This window comes from Charadrius vociferus, unplaced genomic scaffold, assembly GCF_000708025.1.
Source record: "Charadrius vociferus isolate BGI_N301 unplaced genomic scaffold, ASM70802v2 scaffold19, whole genome shotgun sequence".
Taxonomy (NCBI): domain Eukaryota; kingdom Metazoa; phylum Chordata; class Aves; order Charadriiformes; family Charadriidae; genus Charadrius; species Charadrius vociferus.
The window spans coordinates 3,054,865-3,072,476 of NW_009650173.1; the positions used below are offsets into that span (position 1 = coordinate 3,054,865).

The 17,612-nt window shown below is 33.7% G+C and overlaps 1 protein-coding gene across 1 annotated transcript in view; it reads left to right on the forward strand.

The window, feature by feature from the left end:
* CCDC73 (coiled-coil domain containing 73) overlaps window positions 1–17,612 on the forward strand; it is a 57,581-nt gene that overhangs the window by 25,007 nt on the left and 14,962 nt on the right. Inside the window, exons 7-12 of the mRNA XM_009892700.1 lie at window positions 86–221; window positions 3,124–3,203; window positions 9,220–9,348; window positions 9,687–9,746; window positions 12,311–12,415; window positions 16,952–17,062. Of these exons, the coding sequence (XP_009891002.1) occupies window positions 86–221; window positions 3,124–3,203; window positions 9,220–9,348; window positions 9,687–9,746; window positions 12,311–12,415; window positions 16,952–17,062 (621 nt within the window). The remainder of the gene's footprint in view (window positions 1–85; window positions 222–3,123; window positions 3,204–9,219; window positions 9,349–9,686; window positions 9,747–12,310; window positions 12,416–16,951; window positions 17,063–17,612) is intronic.

Consider the following 17,612-nt stretch of genomic DNA (forward strand, 5'->3'; position numbering starts at 1 on the left):
TATTATGATAAAAAGGATTTGGAGAGTTGATTTATACATGCTAGTTACTATCATTAAGTAGGTGCTTCATTTATGTTTCTAACAGGATCAAAAACTACAGATGCACTTGACAGCAAAAGAGGAGCATCATAAGAAACTGAATGAAGTTGAGAGGTGTTATGCTACTATTGCATGTCAGTTTGGAATCGTAAAAGGTGTTCATGGAAAACTGGAGCACGGTGGTATGTATGTCTTTAGTGTCCGCCGGCATTTGTTTTTGCTGTGTTCTGACAACACTGAGTTGGAGACACCTGGCAATTCAGAAACATAGCAGCTACCCCGTGCCAAGCATCAAATATAACAACTGATAATTACTTTATCTCAGTAGCTTCCTCAGTGTTTCTTTCTGTGACAGTGCCAGGTAAAGCAGCACAGGCCCCGTACCTCTTCTGCTCTTTGCTGATATGCTACTACAGTTGTGTGTGTGACCACATGGTAAATTATTTTGAGGAACTGTTTTGTGTTCAAAACAATCCAGCAGCAGACCCACTCTGCTTAAAAAAAAAAAAAAAAAAAAAAAAATTACTCTTAATTTGGATCAGCTTCCCGTTGCCATTCAGCATAATCAACTAACAGTTTTAACAGCTCAGATGAGGGAGTGAAAATAAAAGAATTAGCAAATAGAGGAAAATTAGTGCTTTTAAAAGTAGGTTTAATGTTGAGAAATATACAGAAAACATTAAAGAAATAATAAAAATCACTTTCCTGTACAGAAATATAAAATCTTAAAACCAATTCAGTAAATAAATAGGGTGGAATGAGTAATTTTATGCAGTTATCATTGTTATGTCGATTCTGACTATATGGCTACTCAAGCTTTATAAATCGCTACCTTATCCCTGTTCATGTGTTGAAACATAATAAAATTATTTCTGAAACTACTGGCACAAGAGTATTATTCCACATACTTTTACAGATAAAAATCGTATATTTATATAAAACAAAATAATAAAGCTGATAACCTCAAGTAATAAAAATATCTCATTTACCTGAAGTTTTGTACCTATTAATTTGAGAGAGAAATCCTTGTTTTTCATAACAAAGAGATAAATTTCTATGCAAACATCATAGTGTTTGCGTAGAATATGGACTTATGTATTGTTTTGTGCCTGTGGTTTTCATCCATATGAACACACACACAGAGGATGTAAATAAAAATAAGTATTATTTTTTTTAAGGAAAGCGAGTAGTAGTTGTATAACTCAAAATAAACAAGCAAACACCCCCCAAGCAAATAAAAAAAAAAAAAACCCAAAACACAGAAAAACTTTTTGAATACTGAAGCTTGGTAGTTTGTTTTTTTTTCTGTCTGAAACCAAATATTTTTTCAGATCTAGTTTTATTAAATTGGTAACATGTTCTGTGTGTATTTGTGATATTTCAGTACTTTTTTAGTACTTTCAGTACAAGTTACTTTTTTATTCAGTTTTTTTAATAGGCTAATACTTAATATTAAAAACAAATTAAGAGAAAACATTATTGTGTTTTCCTGTTATTTACATTGGACAGGGGTTTCCTCTTAGTCGGATACAGAAAAGCCTTTTTGCAATTTCATGGAAAAATAACATTTACTCTCAGTATTTACACTATTTGAACCACATATAAATGCTTTTTGCCAAGTTTCTACTTAAATTTATCAGTGATTGCAAAATGAACCTCTAGAAAAGAATATGTTACTAACTGCTTCTGTTCAAGAAGCCAATCTGTTCACCAGTTTGACTCCAGCATGTCTTTTACTGCAGAGAGAATTCAAGTTGGATTGCAGTATGTAAAACCTGCAATAGGCATGTAGGTAACCTGTAAATTCTGAGCAACAAACTGCAGTCAGTGGAAAAGTCAGGCAGAAAGTATACGAGCCATTTTTAATGCAAATTGTTTAAATTTATAAACTTGTTCTTTATTTGCTTTATGAAACAAGAAAGTAAAAATTGATGTGTTAGAGTGCTGTATAGGGAAAATATCACAATTTATAATAAATCTAAAACTTTATTGCCTAACCAATGTCCTACTATTAGTATTGTAAAGCTAGAGAGTGAACACATGACTCTTGTTGAAGGATAGGAGACAGTTTTATCAACTTTTGCCTGCTTGTTTTTGTGGGTTTTTTTCTGAGTTGTATCAGAAGATATTTGTTACATTCTTAAGTATTTTTTTCATTTGTTAAGCTCATATTCTTATAAAAATGCAAAATTGCTTATCGTATTGTAAGGCTGTCGTCCATCATTCCCCATGATGCTTACCATCCCTAACAGAATAGGAAGGAACTTTCTAGGTGTGATGGACTGTCAAGAGTTCTTGTATTCAAGTGTTGTGCCAGAAGCTTTTTGAAAAAATAAAGGGAAAAGATTAGCAGTGAATGAAAAGGAATCAGGAAACAGAAAAGGCTGAATAGAGACCTTGGAGGATCAAAATACGAAGATTGAATAGAGGTGACTGAAAAAGTACAGGGACCAGTGAATATCTTCAGCTTTTCATTGGGAAACTTCAAGCAATTTCCTAGTGATATCTTGGCCTATATCAAGTTTAAGAGAAAATTCCCTTCCCTTTCAAAAGGGACAGAGGTTATTCTAAGCGTTTTCCTCTCTGTTATCCTCCGCTATTTGCTGTCTTCCAAGTCCTATATGCATATAACTCTGTACATCAGTTAATTTAATTATTTGAATGTTCTGTGGTTCATTATGTTCTGTGTTCCTCTGAAAATTCAAACTCAGAAAATTACAAGCAAAGCCTTAGTTAAAAAAAAAATCAACTAAGATTAAAAATTAATGGAGAAGCGATCCTAATAAAGTGACAACAAATGACACTAAAAATTAAATTACAATTTTGAAAAAAAAGCAAACCAACACATAGAAAAGTCTTAACTCATTGTTTGAGGTATAGAAGAACTGGTACCACCTGATATAATCCTCTAGTATAATATCACACTATACAGAAAAAGTAGTTGAGTCCTATTTTCAGTCTGTGTCCTTTCCACGAAGATGTTTAATTGTTTTATAAATTATACACACATACATTGCAGTTATAAATCAAATATTCATTCAAACATGAAAGTATATGTTAACATGTTTTAACTTTTGTTTAAAGTACAGGAAGCGATACAGCTGAATAAGAAACTAGCATCAGTGAATAAAAGACAAGAGACCGAAATAAGTAATCTGAAGGAAGTAAGTATAGTATGTATTTCTGAATGTATAAGTGGGATTCTTTGGGAATCCAAGCTGCAAGCTGCTGTAGTATTAGTAGAAGTAGCGGACAAGCAGCAGAACTGTTCTTCATTCTATGACTAATGGCTAAATTAGTCTTATGCCCCTTTGTTATGCACAGATACTTCAGATGAATGCCAATTAAAACTTGAGCAGCTCTGAATAGTTTCTGTAACTCAGGATTTTTTATTTACCTCTACAGTGTCCTACTTGTTTCTTGTTAATTATTAGCAACTTCTCTTCTTCCTGTACTGTGCTGTCACTGCTTCTCATATCTGATATGGAAAGGTAGCAGTGGTTTCAGTTTAGTCAAAGAGAGAGAGAACATGAAGAGTAGTTGCCATAGAAGCAAGCTGGTAACTTGGATGTAGGGTAAAAAGCGTAACTAAGTCTCCATCAGAAATGGGAGACTTTTGTGATAGAGCAACTGAGACATTAGATAATTGTGATACTATGGACAAAAAAATTGTCTGGCCATTAAGCTTTTTTCTGCCCTTACCTATTAAAAAAACTGCTATTTGCCAGGTACATTTTTGAGTTGCACTCTTGAACATATATAATAGTGGGAAGAATAAAGTTCTCTTTTGCCTTGCTGCTTCTTAAGTGTTGACAGGAGAGCAAATGGACCCTCTGAAGTCAAAATTGCCCTGTAAAGTCAGTATCTTTCCATACCACATCCTTTTCATATCTCTTTCCATTCTACTTTTTTTTCCTCCCTTTGATTTTTCTGAGGATTTTAGGTAGGGAACAAATGCATGTTTGTTCTCAGTGTCTTGGCCTAATGTTAATCCCCAGCTTCCAGACAAATGCTTTGGACTACCATGGAATCTTCGCCAAGTTTGTGATTTTCTTGCAAAACAAAGAGTGGCAGGGTGGAGATGATTTGTAAATGAGAAGGGACTGTGACCATTTTATACTGGGATGAAACTGATCAAAAATTGCGTGTTTACCTACCATGATGTTTGTTTGCCTGAAAAATGAGATTTGAAGGTACAGAAGTACTTGAAAACTCTCCCTCAATCTAGTGTTGTTTTTTGTTGTTAAGAGCACACAGCTTCTTATTGTTAAGGTTCTTTGGAGTATGATGCCTCTGGAAGCCTGATAAAATTAAATTTTATTTTGAATTAGTGACTATTTAAGGCTTTTTTATTTGTTTCAGTCTTACCTTTGCTAATGCTTTGCTTTTTTTTTTAATATTTATTACGTGAAGATATTTTAGCCACAGTAAAGATTAATCATGAATTCAATCTATAATGGTTAGTTACATACTAGTATATAACATGGCAAACTTCAGTGTCAAAAAGATCAAGTTTTGAAGTGACTGGTCAAGACTGCACAACTCCTGCCATCATAAAAACAGACTGGGAACACAATAAAAGTAAAGCAGAATGCTGGAAAAATTCTCAGATTATTTTCTGAATCACAGTTTTTACAGCATTTAGAAATGTTTATTAGCTACGTAATTCAAATGCTAGATTATATATATGTTTATATATACATAACCTGTATGTATTTATCTTAAATATTTTATGGATGGAAGAGCAACAGAAAAATATTGGAAGTTGGTGGTGGTGGTAACTTTCCTCTATAGAAGCTGTATTTGTTAGAATGCTAATGTCATCATAGTCATGAAGGCCTGAGGACAAGTTTGTCTTGTGTGCCTTTAGTAGACTTCAACTGTACAATTTCTTTTTAAAAGGAATTCCTTTTTTAAAGGAATTGTAATTTGTATGTGAAAAAAAGAGGGACATTCATCTAAAGTACAGCATATCTTTATTGTAATATATTGTAGATATAAAAACTTTGGAGTTTTAGAATTTTTTAAGCATCACAGTAAATTAGATTTGTTGCTTTTGGTTAAGAAACCAAGAATAACTCATTACTTAGAATTCTCTGAGGGTAATTTGAGAGGTAAGAGAAGAAAAATGTTTCAGAAAATTTTACATAGTGAAATTTGTGAGTAACAGAGGTGTGTGAGATAAACTGATAGTGATTTATGTACTCCAGTAATCAAACATCTTGTTTGATCCATTTTTTTTCAGCTGTAGTCTTGATTCTTAAGGTCATGGGTGATGAATTTTCAATAAAATACTGTTAGATAAGCAGAAGAAGAGGCCAACTGAAACTTAATCTGGCTTCCTCAGTTCACCAGGAAATGCCTTTGTCCTGGTTATTTCTGAATTTCTTATTGGTTGTTTAGTATTTGACCATGCTATTCTGAATGTCAGTGGAAAATTGAACTGGAATTTAATTTCTTAGCCTTCTAATAGTCATGTAGTGCTGAAGCACTTTGCTGTCACAATGCATTATTCTGAAAAAAAAAAAAAAAGCAGGGGGTTGTTTATTTATAAATATAGTTTTATAAATAAAAGTTGTATATAATAGAAATACGTGCCTTTTTCCTCAAAATGCAGATTTTCTGTGAAAACAGTAGAAAATGAATAATCGAAGTAAAAAAAACAGCCCATTTTTCAATATTCCCTATTTCAACAATTTGCTTATAAAATATTTCTGGAAAGTCATGTAGTGAGTGAGAGCATTTCTGAACGATATCTGTAATGGCACTTGTTAGTTCAGCACAACTTCTGATTGTGAAGGGCTGTAGGCTCAACTTTTGGGTCACGCTGTAAGCAAAGAGAAAAGAAGTGCTTGGCCCCAGTAAGAAGTGCCCTGAGCTAGTTTCATTCCATTGTGGTTACCTTGTACTTAGCCTAACCATCTTAAAGCAGTTGGGCGTTTTCCCTTGTTGAGAAGTGTGTCTCTTGTACAGCTGAAGGGACCAAAAAGAGATACAAAGCAATGAGAAAATGTTGATATTTGGAAGAGTTTGGAAAAGGGATTACCAGGCTGTTTTCACTTGCTACATAGCTGAAAGAAGTCATGATATCCGCAGCACAAGTTGGGACAAGTTATAAAGCTGGTTTTATCTGCCTTGGGGACTTGACTGACCTCTAACAGGTCTGACAACTTCTGGGTTCAAACTTCTTTCCTCTCTAGCCTCAGTGCTGGAGTGGGAATGACTATCCATAGTACTAAAATCTTAATTTCGCTGTCAGCTCTTATCACAGCCATTACTTTGACTCAGCCCAGAATGACCTCAATCATTTGTCCTTAATGGGAATATATAGGTAGTGAATTCTATTCAACATTTGTGGATAAAACTAAACTAATCTTCACTTTTAATGAAATTGCAGGTATGTGATGGGGGTGTTAAATATGTACAACAGTAAAACCTGAGTTAAACTGAGGTCCATTCTGCACAGATTTAGTCTTCTGGGATTTAGAGAGGTTGTAGTTTGCTCTTGACATTGCCTGCTTACAAATCCCTTTCCTAAATCTCGGCTTAACAGGCTGTGGCATAATTTCCTTTTTAGTAACGTTTATTTTAGAATTTGAACATTTAGATATTCACTGTGGTAGGATTCTTTTCAAGCACTGTGAAAATGCTTGCATTGAAATCTGACCAAGAAAAGCAGCAGAATGAAACAAACCTTTAAAAAGCAGCTATGTTGCTTAGGGCCTGAAAGATTACAAGAGAGTTGCACCGATCTAGGAAGAGAGCAAAAATACATAGTTTTTTTAACTTAAAGTTTGCATAAAGTATCAGCACTGTCTTGGGAAGTGGTTGCGTCTGCCTGCACTGGCTGCTTTTCCAGTCCCGTACCACCTCTTCATGGTGGCACATGCATTTGTGTGGCCTTGAGGGAAAGTACAATGAAAATTTTGTATTGATCAAACTACATTTTACCGGAGGAAAAAAAAAAAACAAAAAAACCCCAACAAGTAAGTTTTAGCTTAGATCAGCTGGCAAAAGGAAAATACATTTAAGGAGCAGGACTGTCTCTTTTGTGACACCCTTGACTTACGCTGGCTTGAAGTGTTCCTGAAACCATGTCCCTAAGTGTTGGCTGCTAGCAACACATCAAAGGAATGGGTTTAAAGCCTTAGTGTTCTTTCGTAGCATTCCCCAAAACCTGATAAAATTATTTTCCAGATTCAATTTAATTTATAGGGTTCTGAATATTCCTAGTGATCTTATTAATGACAGAAAGCTAGTAGAAAAAGAAGCAAAAACCCTGGGGGTGAACTTCTTTTTAATGTCAGAGTACAAGAAAATACACATATGTTTATCTAAAATTGTATTATATTTACAGCTACAAAGCTTGTGCTTTCACTTATTTTTGGTGATCTGGTTTGTTTTGGTTCTTTTCGGGGTTGTGTTGGTTTTTGGTTGCTTGTTGGCTTTGTTTTTTCCTGGTTACAGCTTTGTTAGATCAGCAGATCTGGGTTTGGTTCCAGATGGATTATACACATCCACCTGCCATATACAAGGACAACAATCCAGTCATCTTTTCTACCTCAAGGGCATGATTTACTTAATATGATTTGTTCTTCCCCTGTGACAAAATAAGTAGTAAGATTTTTCTGCACACAATAAACTCAGAGTTTTGGCAAATATATGGAATGAAATCCATTGCAGACTTTTGCACCTGCTTGCGTAGCGCACAACCTGTTAGCTGTGTTCTGTATACCATTAATCTCGTTCTCTGTAAAGACTGGCATAGCGCACCTTTTCACTTTTTACAAAGTGGAAACCGGTTGCACCTTCTGCCACTTAAATGTAGAAACTCTGCTTGCTTATTTCATGACAGAGCCTTCTAGTAAAAATAATACAACTAATATATGTTTTTATTGCAAAAGATGGGAAAAGCCTTATTATGTTACCGAATATCACAATTTTAAAGCATTGCTATCTTTGGGTTCTATAATTGATTCTGCAATTACACTTAGTACTTACTAGATCATTTAAGATTTATTTATGGCTAAAATACATGAGAAATAAAGCCTCTAGCAAAAAAAAAAAGATTTATTTACAAGTAGTACCTATAGTTTTATGGAACATATAACTTTGTATTTGTAAATTTCAGCTACAATGTAATCTTCCCTTTTTCTTTTGTACTGTTCTATGATTTTGTCCAGAACAGTTAAACCATTGGACTGTGATAAGATGGAATTCCAATTTCGTGAAGAAAAGTTAAACAGACCAAACTTAGTTGTTAGATAAAACTGTTACCATTCTGAATGCTTGGTTCGCCACTATGGCATCATGAAGAATTCTTGATACTATCTGTGAACAGCATTCATAACCTCTGCTATTTGTCTGAGTAAACGTCAGAGCGCTCAAGGAGAGAGCGATATTAAACAGACTACCTTGTACCAGAATGGGAGGGGTGGGGGAGAACAGGGCACAATATTTATGACTCCAGGAACTATAAGTTGTAATTTAATGAGATCAAAGCATTTGCTGTTTATTTGCTGCACGAGGAGCTTGGAATAAACTGGTTAGAAAACAGATATATATTTTTAAAAAAAAAAAGCAGGATATTTAAAAGATTATAAAGACTATAAAATCAAAGGCATATTTTAGATGGAAAATCATGTTGTAGAAGCCTCTAATATAAAATTAATTTAGCATTCTCCTGAGATTAAGTAATTAATGTTTCAGGAAAAGCAAAGATCTTCCAAATTTATAGCCAGTTCCTGTTTTTACCAGATAGTCACTATTCTTCCTTTTTTTTCCTCCTGATTCCCAGGAACATACAGGGTAATTATAATAGGTACTTTATTCCTATTGTATATCTCAGTGTAGGAGGTTTTACCAATACCAACTCAATGTCCATTTCTAATATACTTCTTGGAAGAGAAAATAACAAAATGCTTAAGTATCATAAATACTTCAAACAGTAAAATTAGCACAATAACATTTTACCTCTGAAAATAAACTTTTAGCCACGTGTGACAAATACAAAGTTTACCAAGTCAGTCTTACGCATTTCAGTTCATCTAATTTATTCTGTTGTTTCCATAGGTTATTTAAAAGTAGGGCATGACTCAGGATAGTTTAAAAGATTTGTCTTTGTTTTGAATTGCAATGCCTATACTGGATGAACTATTTATATGTGTTTCCTGTGTTAAGGAACTGAAGAAAGTAACTACAGACTTGATAAGGTCCAAGGTCACATCTCAGTACAGGGTAGGAGAAGAAAACATCAATCTTGCAGCAAAGGAAAAACAGTTTCAAGAACTGCAACAAAAAATCAGAATGGTATTTTGGAATTTAAACAAATTCAAATTTTGGTGAATATTTTCTGTTCTTCATTCAGCAAACATCATGGCAATGATCTCTGATTTATACAGATTAGTGATTTCTTTCTACGAACTGCATATAAAATATAACAAAACTGTTTCCAGAATGACCTTTTCTAGGAAAGTAAATAAGTATAATTTTATAGTATGTAAAAAAAAAAAAATACATTTCAAAACAATTTAGTGTCTTTAGATAGCCTCATGATGATTCGCAATATCATGTTAATACAATATTAATAAAGAAAATAGACAGTAATTTTAAGTGCCTTTTACTGTTCTTCATGCTCTTTTTTTAAGGAGATTGAAGTTAGTAAGAAAGTTCAAGAAGAAAACACTCACATTAAAGAAGAAAAGTTGGTGAGTTAATACAACTTTGCTATTTAAAAATCACTTAAGAATGTATGTGCTATATTTCATATTTTTTTCTTAGATTATTATCCTAAGCTATTAAAACTAATTAAATTCACTTATTTACTCTTCAGTTATATTTTTATTCTAACATAAATGGGGTCTTATGCTTCAGTTTTTAGAAAGTATGTTAGCAAAACAAAATACATTGTTTGACACTTTATTCCAAGTCTTAACTTTTGTCTTTGAATTCAGATGGGAGAAATTTGGTATACCCATAAAACGGTTGTTTACATATCAGTTCAGTATGAATAAGCAGTAAGTTTTGCATAACATGCTCGCTGTTCTGCTTTCCAGTTGCCAACAGTTTACTGTAATACTGGTATTGAAACCAGGTAAAATTGGAATCATGTATCAATCACATACAAAGGAAATGGTGTTCTATTCATACAGAACATACATGTGTAGAATATTAAGCTACACCTATACATAGCTGAACAGAGTTAAAATTGTCTTCAATTGCAAACTCAGTTGTCTTCCAGAACAAATTCTGATATTCAGACCAAGGTACATGGAGCCAAGTATCAAACACAGCAAAAAAATGATGTTCCCTGTAATAACAGCATAATATACTGCTTTGCAGAATATTAAGTGTGAAAAGGGCCTTTTTTTCTCTTTTTTTTTTCAGTTGCAGAATTTTCATTCTACAGTTCATTAAACCAAACGTGTCAGAGAAGTGTAACATTCTTGTTCTCAGGGAGGGACAAGAGCAGTAGCTTGCTTGTATACCCACTGAGCATTCATTGAAGGCTAATCCAGCAGTCCTCTTCTAATCCTTAAAAGCCTGTTTGCATTTTGAATTTGCTTTTTAAAAATACTTGCCAATAAACATCGGCGAAAAAACAAGAGACATACTCAGATCTCATTACTCCCACAGCCCTGAATGCACTAAAAGCATTTATGTTGAGATGCTTGTAGCGTAATTCATATGCATATTTGATATGTATTATCTAAGAGAAGAACTCTGTTTTGTTTCTCTGTTTTCTTTTGTGTGAATTGCTAGAGTTTGTTTGATTGTTTTTTAAGATATGGAGGGGTTTGGTATCAATCTGGGGAGGGCTCTAATATAGAGATTAACTTCATGTTTTCTCCAAGAACCTTGATTAGAACCTGGATTTTGGTATTATGGAGAGCCACAAATTCACTATCTGGATTAACTTAAGATACTAGTTTCACCGGTTCTTGGGCTGAGGCTGAATAGATTATCAAAATTATAGTCAATTTAAATTGAACTGTATGCAGAGAAGCAATCTTGTCTAGCTGAGTGAACACTGTATTGGATTCAAAAGACATGTCTGCCTCTGCTACTGATCTGTTAGATGACACTGGGCATGCCATTCCACATCTCTGTGGTTCAGTTTTCTAGATGTAAAATTGAACTAAAGATAAATTAAGCTTCAGTGCAAAAATATTATTTCTCTCTGCATGAGAGCGTACATACATGAAAAGGAATGAGAGTACACCCAAAATAATGATTTTATTTTTAGTAGATAGTTGTATCTGTGTATATGATGAAACCAAAACCAGATAAACTTGGAAGCTCTTTGTAAGTAAATGAAAGTACTTCATTTTAATAATATGTTCCTTTCTCAATATAATTTGATAAAAATTAGCATATTTAAGACTATCTTCTACCTGGAACTTGGGGTTTTTTTCCTGTGCAGATGGTGTTTTAGTAACTGCTGTTCTGGTACTTAGGAAGTAGAGATTGGCTTGGCTATGTTGTTCCCTCTGAATCTTTGGAAATATGTTTTGTATTTTTATTAATATAAAATGACTGTCTCCATTCCATCCACTTTTTCAGCTAACTGCAACAAACATAATGGCAGCACCCATGGGTTTGTAAATCTCTGCCACCTTAATCAACTCATTTTTTGATGGCTCTTTTTTTTAGAACTTATTCTTCTTGAAGTAACAATATACTTTTGATGAAGGTACCACAAAATCTGATGTACTTGCACCATATGATGCAAAGCTAATGTGTGTTAGTTCACAACTATTAGGATTTAATTCAGGAGATACAAAATAATATCACATAAGGGTGATCCATTAATGAAAGTGATTACTTGCCTGTCATATTGCCTAATTTCTCTGGGTTTTTCCAGATTTTCCAGAACTGTAATACGGTACCATAAAACTATTTGGTTAGATTAATTGAACTCACAGTGGGGTTGGATTTGATACATTTTATTCAGATTTCCACTGAAATATGTTTAAAGTATTAATGGATTATTATTTTTAATTATAAGAAAATTCCCTGAAAAAGAATAAGCTATAATAAGTTATAACATCTTTGCCTTCTCCGAGGCAAAAGGCCAGAAAAACCTGGAGTTGTTCTGATTTCTTCCTACAAGCCCTTCCCTGATGTTGGAGTACATTTTTATATGCATGATTTTGTAACCACTGGCAGAATAACAAATAAATATGTTAATCTAAAAGACATAAATTATCTAATGTTTAAACTTCAAAACAAAATCTTATTCAATATATCCTAATTTGTTTCTATTAATAAGGAAATTCTCAGCTCTCTACAATGTGTGCAGGAGCTGCTTCAGCGAATAACCCAAATGAATGTTAGAATGGAAAGTGAATTAAATGCACTGAAAGAAGAATATCAGGTCAGATTTTTCTTGATTAGACAAGCTGCTACTATCTGTTATGTATTTTTTAAGTCCAGGGCTGTTAAAGACATCTGTATGCTTTTCAGAACTTTTGACCTCACTTCCATTGCTCCCTCAGCTCCTTAACTGTCAGCATGAACCTTTAAACGCAGTCTATGGTTTCCCTTTTTAAGTTCTCCCACTAAAGTAAATCATGGTTGCCATTCTTACCAGCCATGTCTGGAGGGTAAAACCAGAACATGGGGGTAGCTTTCAAGTATTTTGAAATCAAATGATCTTAGGACTTTTGTTTCTTAGAATTTTCATGTAGTTATAAATTTATTTTCTGGAAAACACTTCAAATTTCAGATCTTCTTAGACAGAGCTCGTCCCCAATTTCATTAGAGCAGAGGGCCTGAAAAAGAGCATATCTGTAGCCATTTCTGGTGGTGTATTTATGCAAGAGGTGGTAAGTAGCCACGGAGGAAAGCGTGGAGTTGCAGCATCCCTCAGTTCCTCTATGAGCATGTTAAAGTGGCTCAGAACAGTTTAGACTCTAAATTGTACAAGCGGTCAGATTGGCCCACAGTGCACTAAAGATTAAGGTCATATCTGTTCTGGTCAGATGTCCCATGCAGAGTTCAGGTACAACCATTAATCGCACTATTTATAATTATTATCTACTATTTGTCTATACTTAACCACAAATATTCCATTCTTTGCTTGGCCCACGAGGCCAAAGTTTTGAACTAGGATCTCAGATAATCTCAAATTAAGCTTCTTGTGTGCATGTACACTTTTGTTTGTAAGTAAATGCTTCTATGCTAAATTGAAATTAGAGTCACTTCACACAAGCCTTTAGTCTTTTAATAGGTGTAAGCAGTTTGCCTTCTACCACAATATAAATATATGAACTTTGCATTTTGATGAAACAAGTAAAGTCAAAGATGAGTTATGTTCTCCATCAGAAACCAGCTAAAATTTCACTAGGAACCTGCTTTGTAGTACTCGATAAAGCTGCAGTGACTGGAAGAGAAAGAGGAGTCACTGATTTCAGATGTCTAGGTTCCTGTATATTAGTCCAGAGTGTTGGATTTTCATGACTTAAAATGCTTTGATCTCAGAGCGCTCTAGAATCACGAAGAGATGCTTCTCAACCTGGAGAACAGTCCCACCGGTTCATTATGAGTCTTCAGAGTTCTCAAGTTCCTTTTTTGTATATTGGCTCTTTAAAAAGAAAAAAGACAAAGCACAGTTTAATGCGAAAAGGCTTGTGTTTTTCTTAGCACATTTGAAACTTTTAACCAAGATTAACTTAACAGTCCCTTGGCTGTAGAATTGCCTAAAGTAGCATGATTTTCTGTAACCTCTGTTATTTATATGTTGGGTCCAATGAAACAGCTGGATTACTTGCTATTCATACAATACTATTTTTTGTTAAAGTAAGACGGTAACATGCATTTTATTTTTTAAGATAACTGAAATTACTTTGTAAATTAAACCAGAAGCTTGAGATCATTTAATTGGTATATAACTTTACTAGTGATGACTTCCATAATGCAGGGGGTGCTTTGTGTCTGGATTATTGAATAGCAGGTGTATTCTAAAAGTACTTTTTCTGATAGTATTTCTGAGCTATTGTTTCCCATCTGAGATGAAGTTTATATTATGCCATAAAGCTCCAGCTAAAACTGTGAATGATATCTGTGAATCTTATCTTTGAAGATTCCACATAAATGTCTACAAGTATAAGAAAAGTATAGCTTGTTTTCCTGTTACTAAGGTATGAAATGAGTACAAGTCCCTGTTTTGCAGCCTGTACAGGCCAACAATTGATTTCTGATTTGCAATTATACTAATTCTTATTAGAGAGCCTGCTTTGATTTGGGTCCTGTTTATATTAGACATTGGGAAGGTATTAATGTTTTCTATTTTTCTAACTTCAGGACAAACTATTTCTAGTCGTCAAAGCTTCAGTGTAGTCTTCAAAGCTAATTTCTAGCAGGCACAAGTACTTTAGATGAAATTGGTGTTACAAGACATGGATCACTAGTAAGAAGCTCTTGATTCAACCTTTGAAAGTTCTGTTGACTATATGAGGACTCCTCAATACTTAGTTTGATGTAAATATTCCTTCTTAGTCTTCACTGTGGTGCATAAGATCAGCTAGGATTTGATCTCAGTTGTGAGATCAAATTTGATCAGTTGTGAGAGCATTCTGTGCATTCTCAAAACCAAGATGTTCTCACTTGAGAATAGGAATTAAAGGATACATAACATATATGCACACGAGTGATAAGCTTTCAAGAGCACATCTGAAAACATGAAAGCAGCTAGATATTTTAATAGTGTGCTATTAAAATACGCACAAAATACAGTGATTGCCTTAATACAATGTTATATTAAATTTTTTGTAAATCCAATAAATATACGCACAAAATACAGCGATTGCCTTAATACAATGTTATATTAAAAGTGAATGTTACACATTCTTGTTCTTTTCATATTAACTCATGGGGTTATTTTGATTTGTCAGAAATGTCTGTCTCTCTGTTTAAACAGTGGCTATAAAATATTGTTGCTTTTTACTACTCATTTGGCTGACAGTTTGATACAATTACTAGGATATTCCCCGGAATGAGAGAACGTTAACTGCTTATTTTGCAGTGTCATTTTTTTAAAGGAACAAATGGAACTTCTGAAATAGGGAGCTGAATATGTAACTTGAAGGGTCTACCCACTTTCCCGCCAATTTGAGAGTTATTGCTTTCATCTTTCTTGATTCTAGAACCACAATATGATGAATGGGATCTGAAGGTCATGCATTATTCTTATGCTCTATCCTACATGCCTGTCAAATTTGTGGACCTTGCTCATCAAGAAAAAAAGTTTATTCAGAATAATTGAAAAACGAAAGGAGTGATTGTACAGTCCCATGGAAATGTTTTTATTCTTATACTCACAAAAAATTACTGGTTATTTTAGGCTTGAGATGACAGAATACTTAAACTTGTAAGGTAACATTCAAGAAGGATCATACTGTCCTTTCTCATTCTATCTATGCATACGTAGTGCTAGGATACCAATGTCCTTAAGAGTTCAGAAAAAACAAGTTATAATTCTTTAATGGATGACAGAAAACTTGAGAATGCAAGGAATTCGGAGATTCCCCTCTCTGTACAATTGGCTATAACAAACGGTCAGTTATATTCATCTGCTACTCCTGATCTTTTGTCCCAAGAGCTATGCTGTGAGTAACTATTATATTCCATCTCAAAGGAGGTTGCATTTGAGACACAAGTAAAAGAATCCTTGGAGTTAGAGCAGGTTTATCAAAGACGGGAGGTCTTGGACTCCTAGTTTATAAAACTGCATGAAAGATGCTACATCAGAGTGCAATTATTCAGATAATGTATTGTTGAATTGTCATATCTTGTTAATTATATAATCTGTCAGAGAAGATCCATTATATTCTTCGGCACAACTTTTTCCACGTGTATAAAAACGCAAGGTAGTCTGAGTTTTCCTAGTGTCGTACCTGTAGAATATATTGGTGTTAACACTGTAGCTAAATTAACATAGGCACTTTAAAATTGATGCTAAGTGAATCAAGAAGTAGACTCATTTTTAGTCAAAAGATTAAGTAAAAAGGAACTGCTTTGGAGTATTGCCTTCATATCTTAACCTTTTTCAAGTGGACTTTGAAAGAAGCTCAGCAGAGTCAGACATATGTAGCTGGTCCTATAGCTACATGTGTTAATGTTATGTTTACATTATCAAATATATTTGTGTCATCTCTATAGTAGATAATGGATGCAGTAAGTCCTTTATCTGCCATATTGTTTGCTATAAAAATGTGATAGGATAAAAATTCAAACAGTACCTGAGATGTGTGTGAAGTTACTCTTGATTTACACAAGACTGCTTTGATTTAGCACAGTAAAGCTGAAGAGTTAACCCAAAAATGTTGCAAGTACAATTATGATAGTATAAAACATATTACTGTTATTTTAATGCACTCCTATTCTATTTCAATTATCTAATAAAAATAAATTAAAGGATAATCAGACGCATACTTCATGTTCCAATAGATATATTTTAGAATTTAAAGTTTATGCAGTTTATATAGATAGGTTAATAAACAATTTAGAATAGAAAAACTGCTCAGAAAACTAAAAATAGTTTCTTTGGGTATCCAGTAGTTTTTCCTTTAAGTACAATGGGTCTAGATTGTGCTACATTTCACATTTCTCATCTCTGGACTTTATATTACTTTTCAGCACATTAAAACTTATGCAGTGAAACTGAATAATGGCAAGTGTTTTTATACCCTTTTATAGCCATTTCTTTTTTCATAACCTCCCCCTGTTTCCTGTTAGCTAAACTATAAGCACCTTTCTGTTAATTTATGAAAATTATTGTTGAGATAGCACATTATCACTGATCTGTATGGCACTTCCAGCATGTTAGAAGCAAAGGTCCAAGCAACATAAAACACATCAAAATTCATTAATGTGGTATTGATTATTTTTTGGATAATTAATTTTATTGCAGACCCTTGAAAGAGATAATGAGCTGCAAAGGGAGAAGGCAAAGGAAAATGAAGAAAAGTTCCTTAATCTTCAGAATGAGCATGAGAAAGCACTAAGAACTTGGAAAAAAGATGTAGGTTTATTAAATTAAATGTTAGAGTATTAAAAGGTTTTTGAAATAGTCATCAAGCATTTCGGGTAATTCCTAAAAGCCAAGAAAATATTGCAGAAATAATACAATAAAACCAACCAATTTCTTTTCCAGTACTGCAGATTCTTCTAAAAATGAATATTTTTAAAAGGTAGATTTAAGAGAAATGTTGACTTCTGTGCTCTAAAAGGTCAGTGCACTTCCTGCAGTTCTATAACGCAAAAGCCAGGGTATTTGCTGTTGCCTTGAATTTAGCACTTAAAAATATTCCAGAATTACACACTTGCCATTACCTAGACATGGAAGCTGATCTAGTTTTTAATTTACATTGAATTCATTTTTCAGGAAACTTGCAATTTTTTACACAACTTATTCAGAGAATACCAGCATTTCTAGGCTGCACTCTTGTACCCTGAAAAAAAACTCAGTAAACTGTCATATACTAAAAAATGAACATATACCCACATAGACTGAAGTGACACAGATTAAAGGTACTTCTGAAGGGCCATATGCCCAGAAAAAGAAAAAAAAC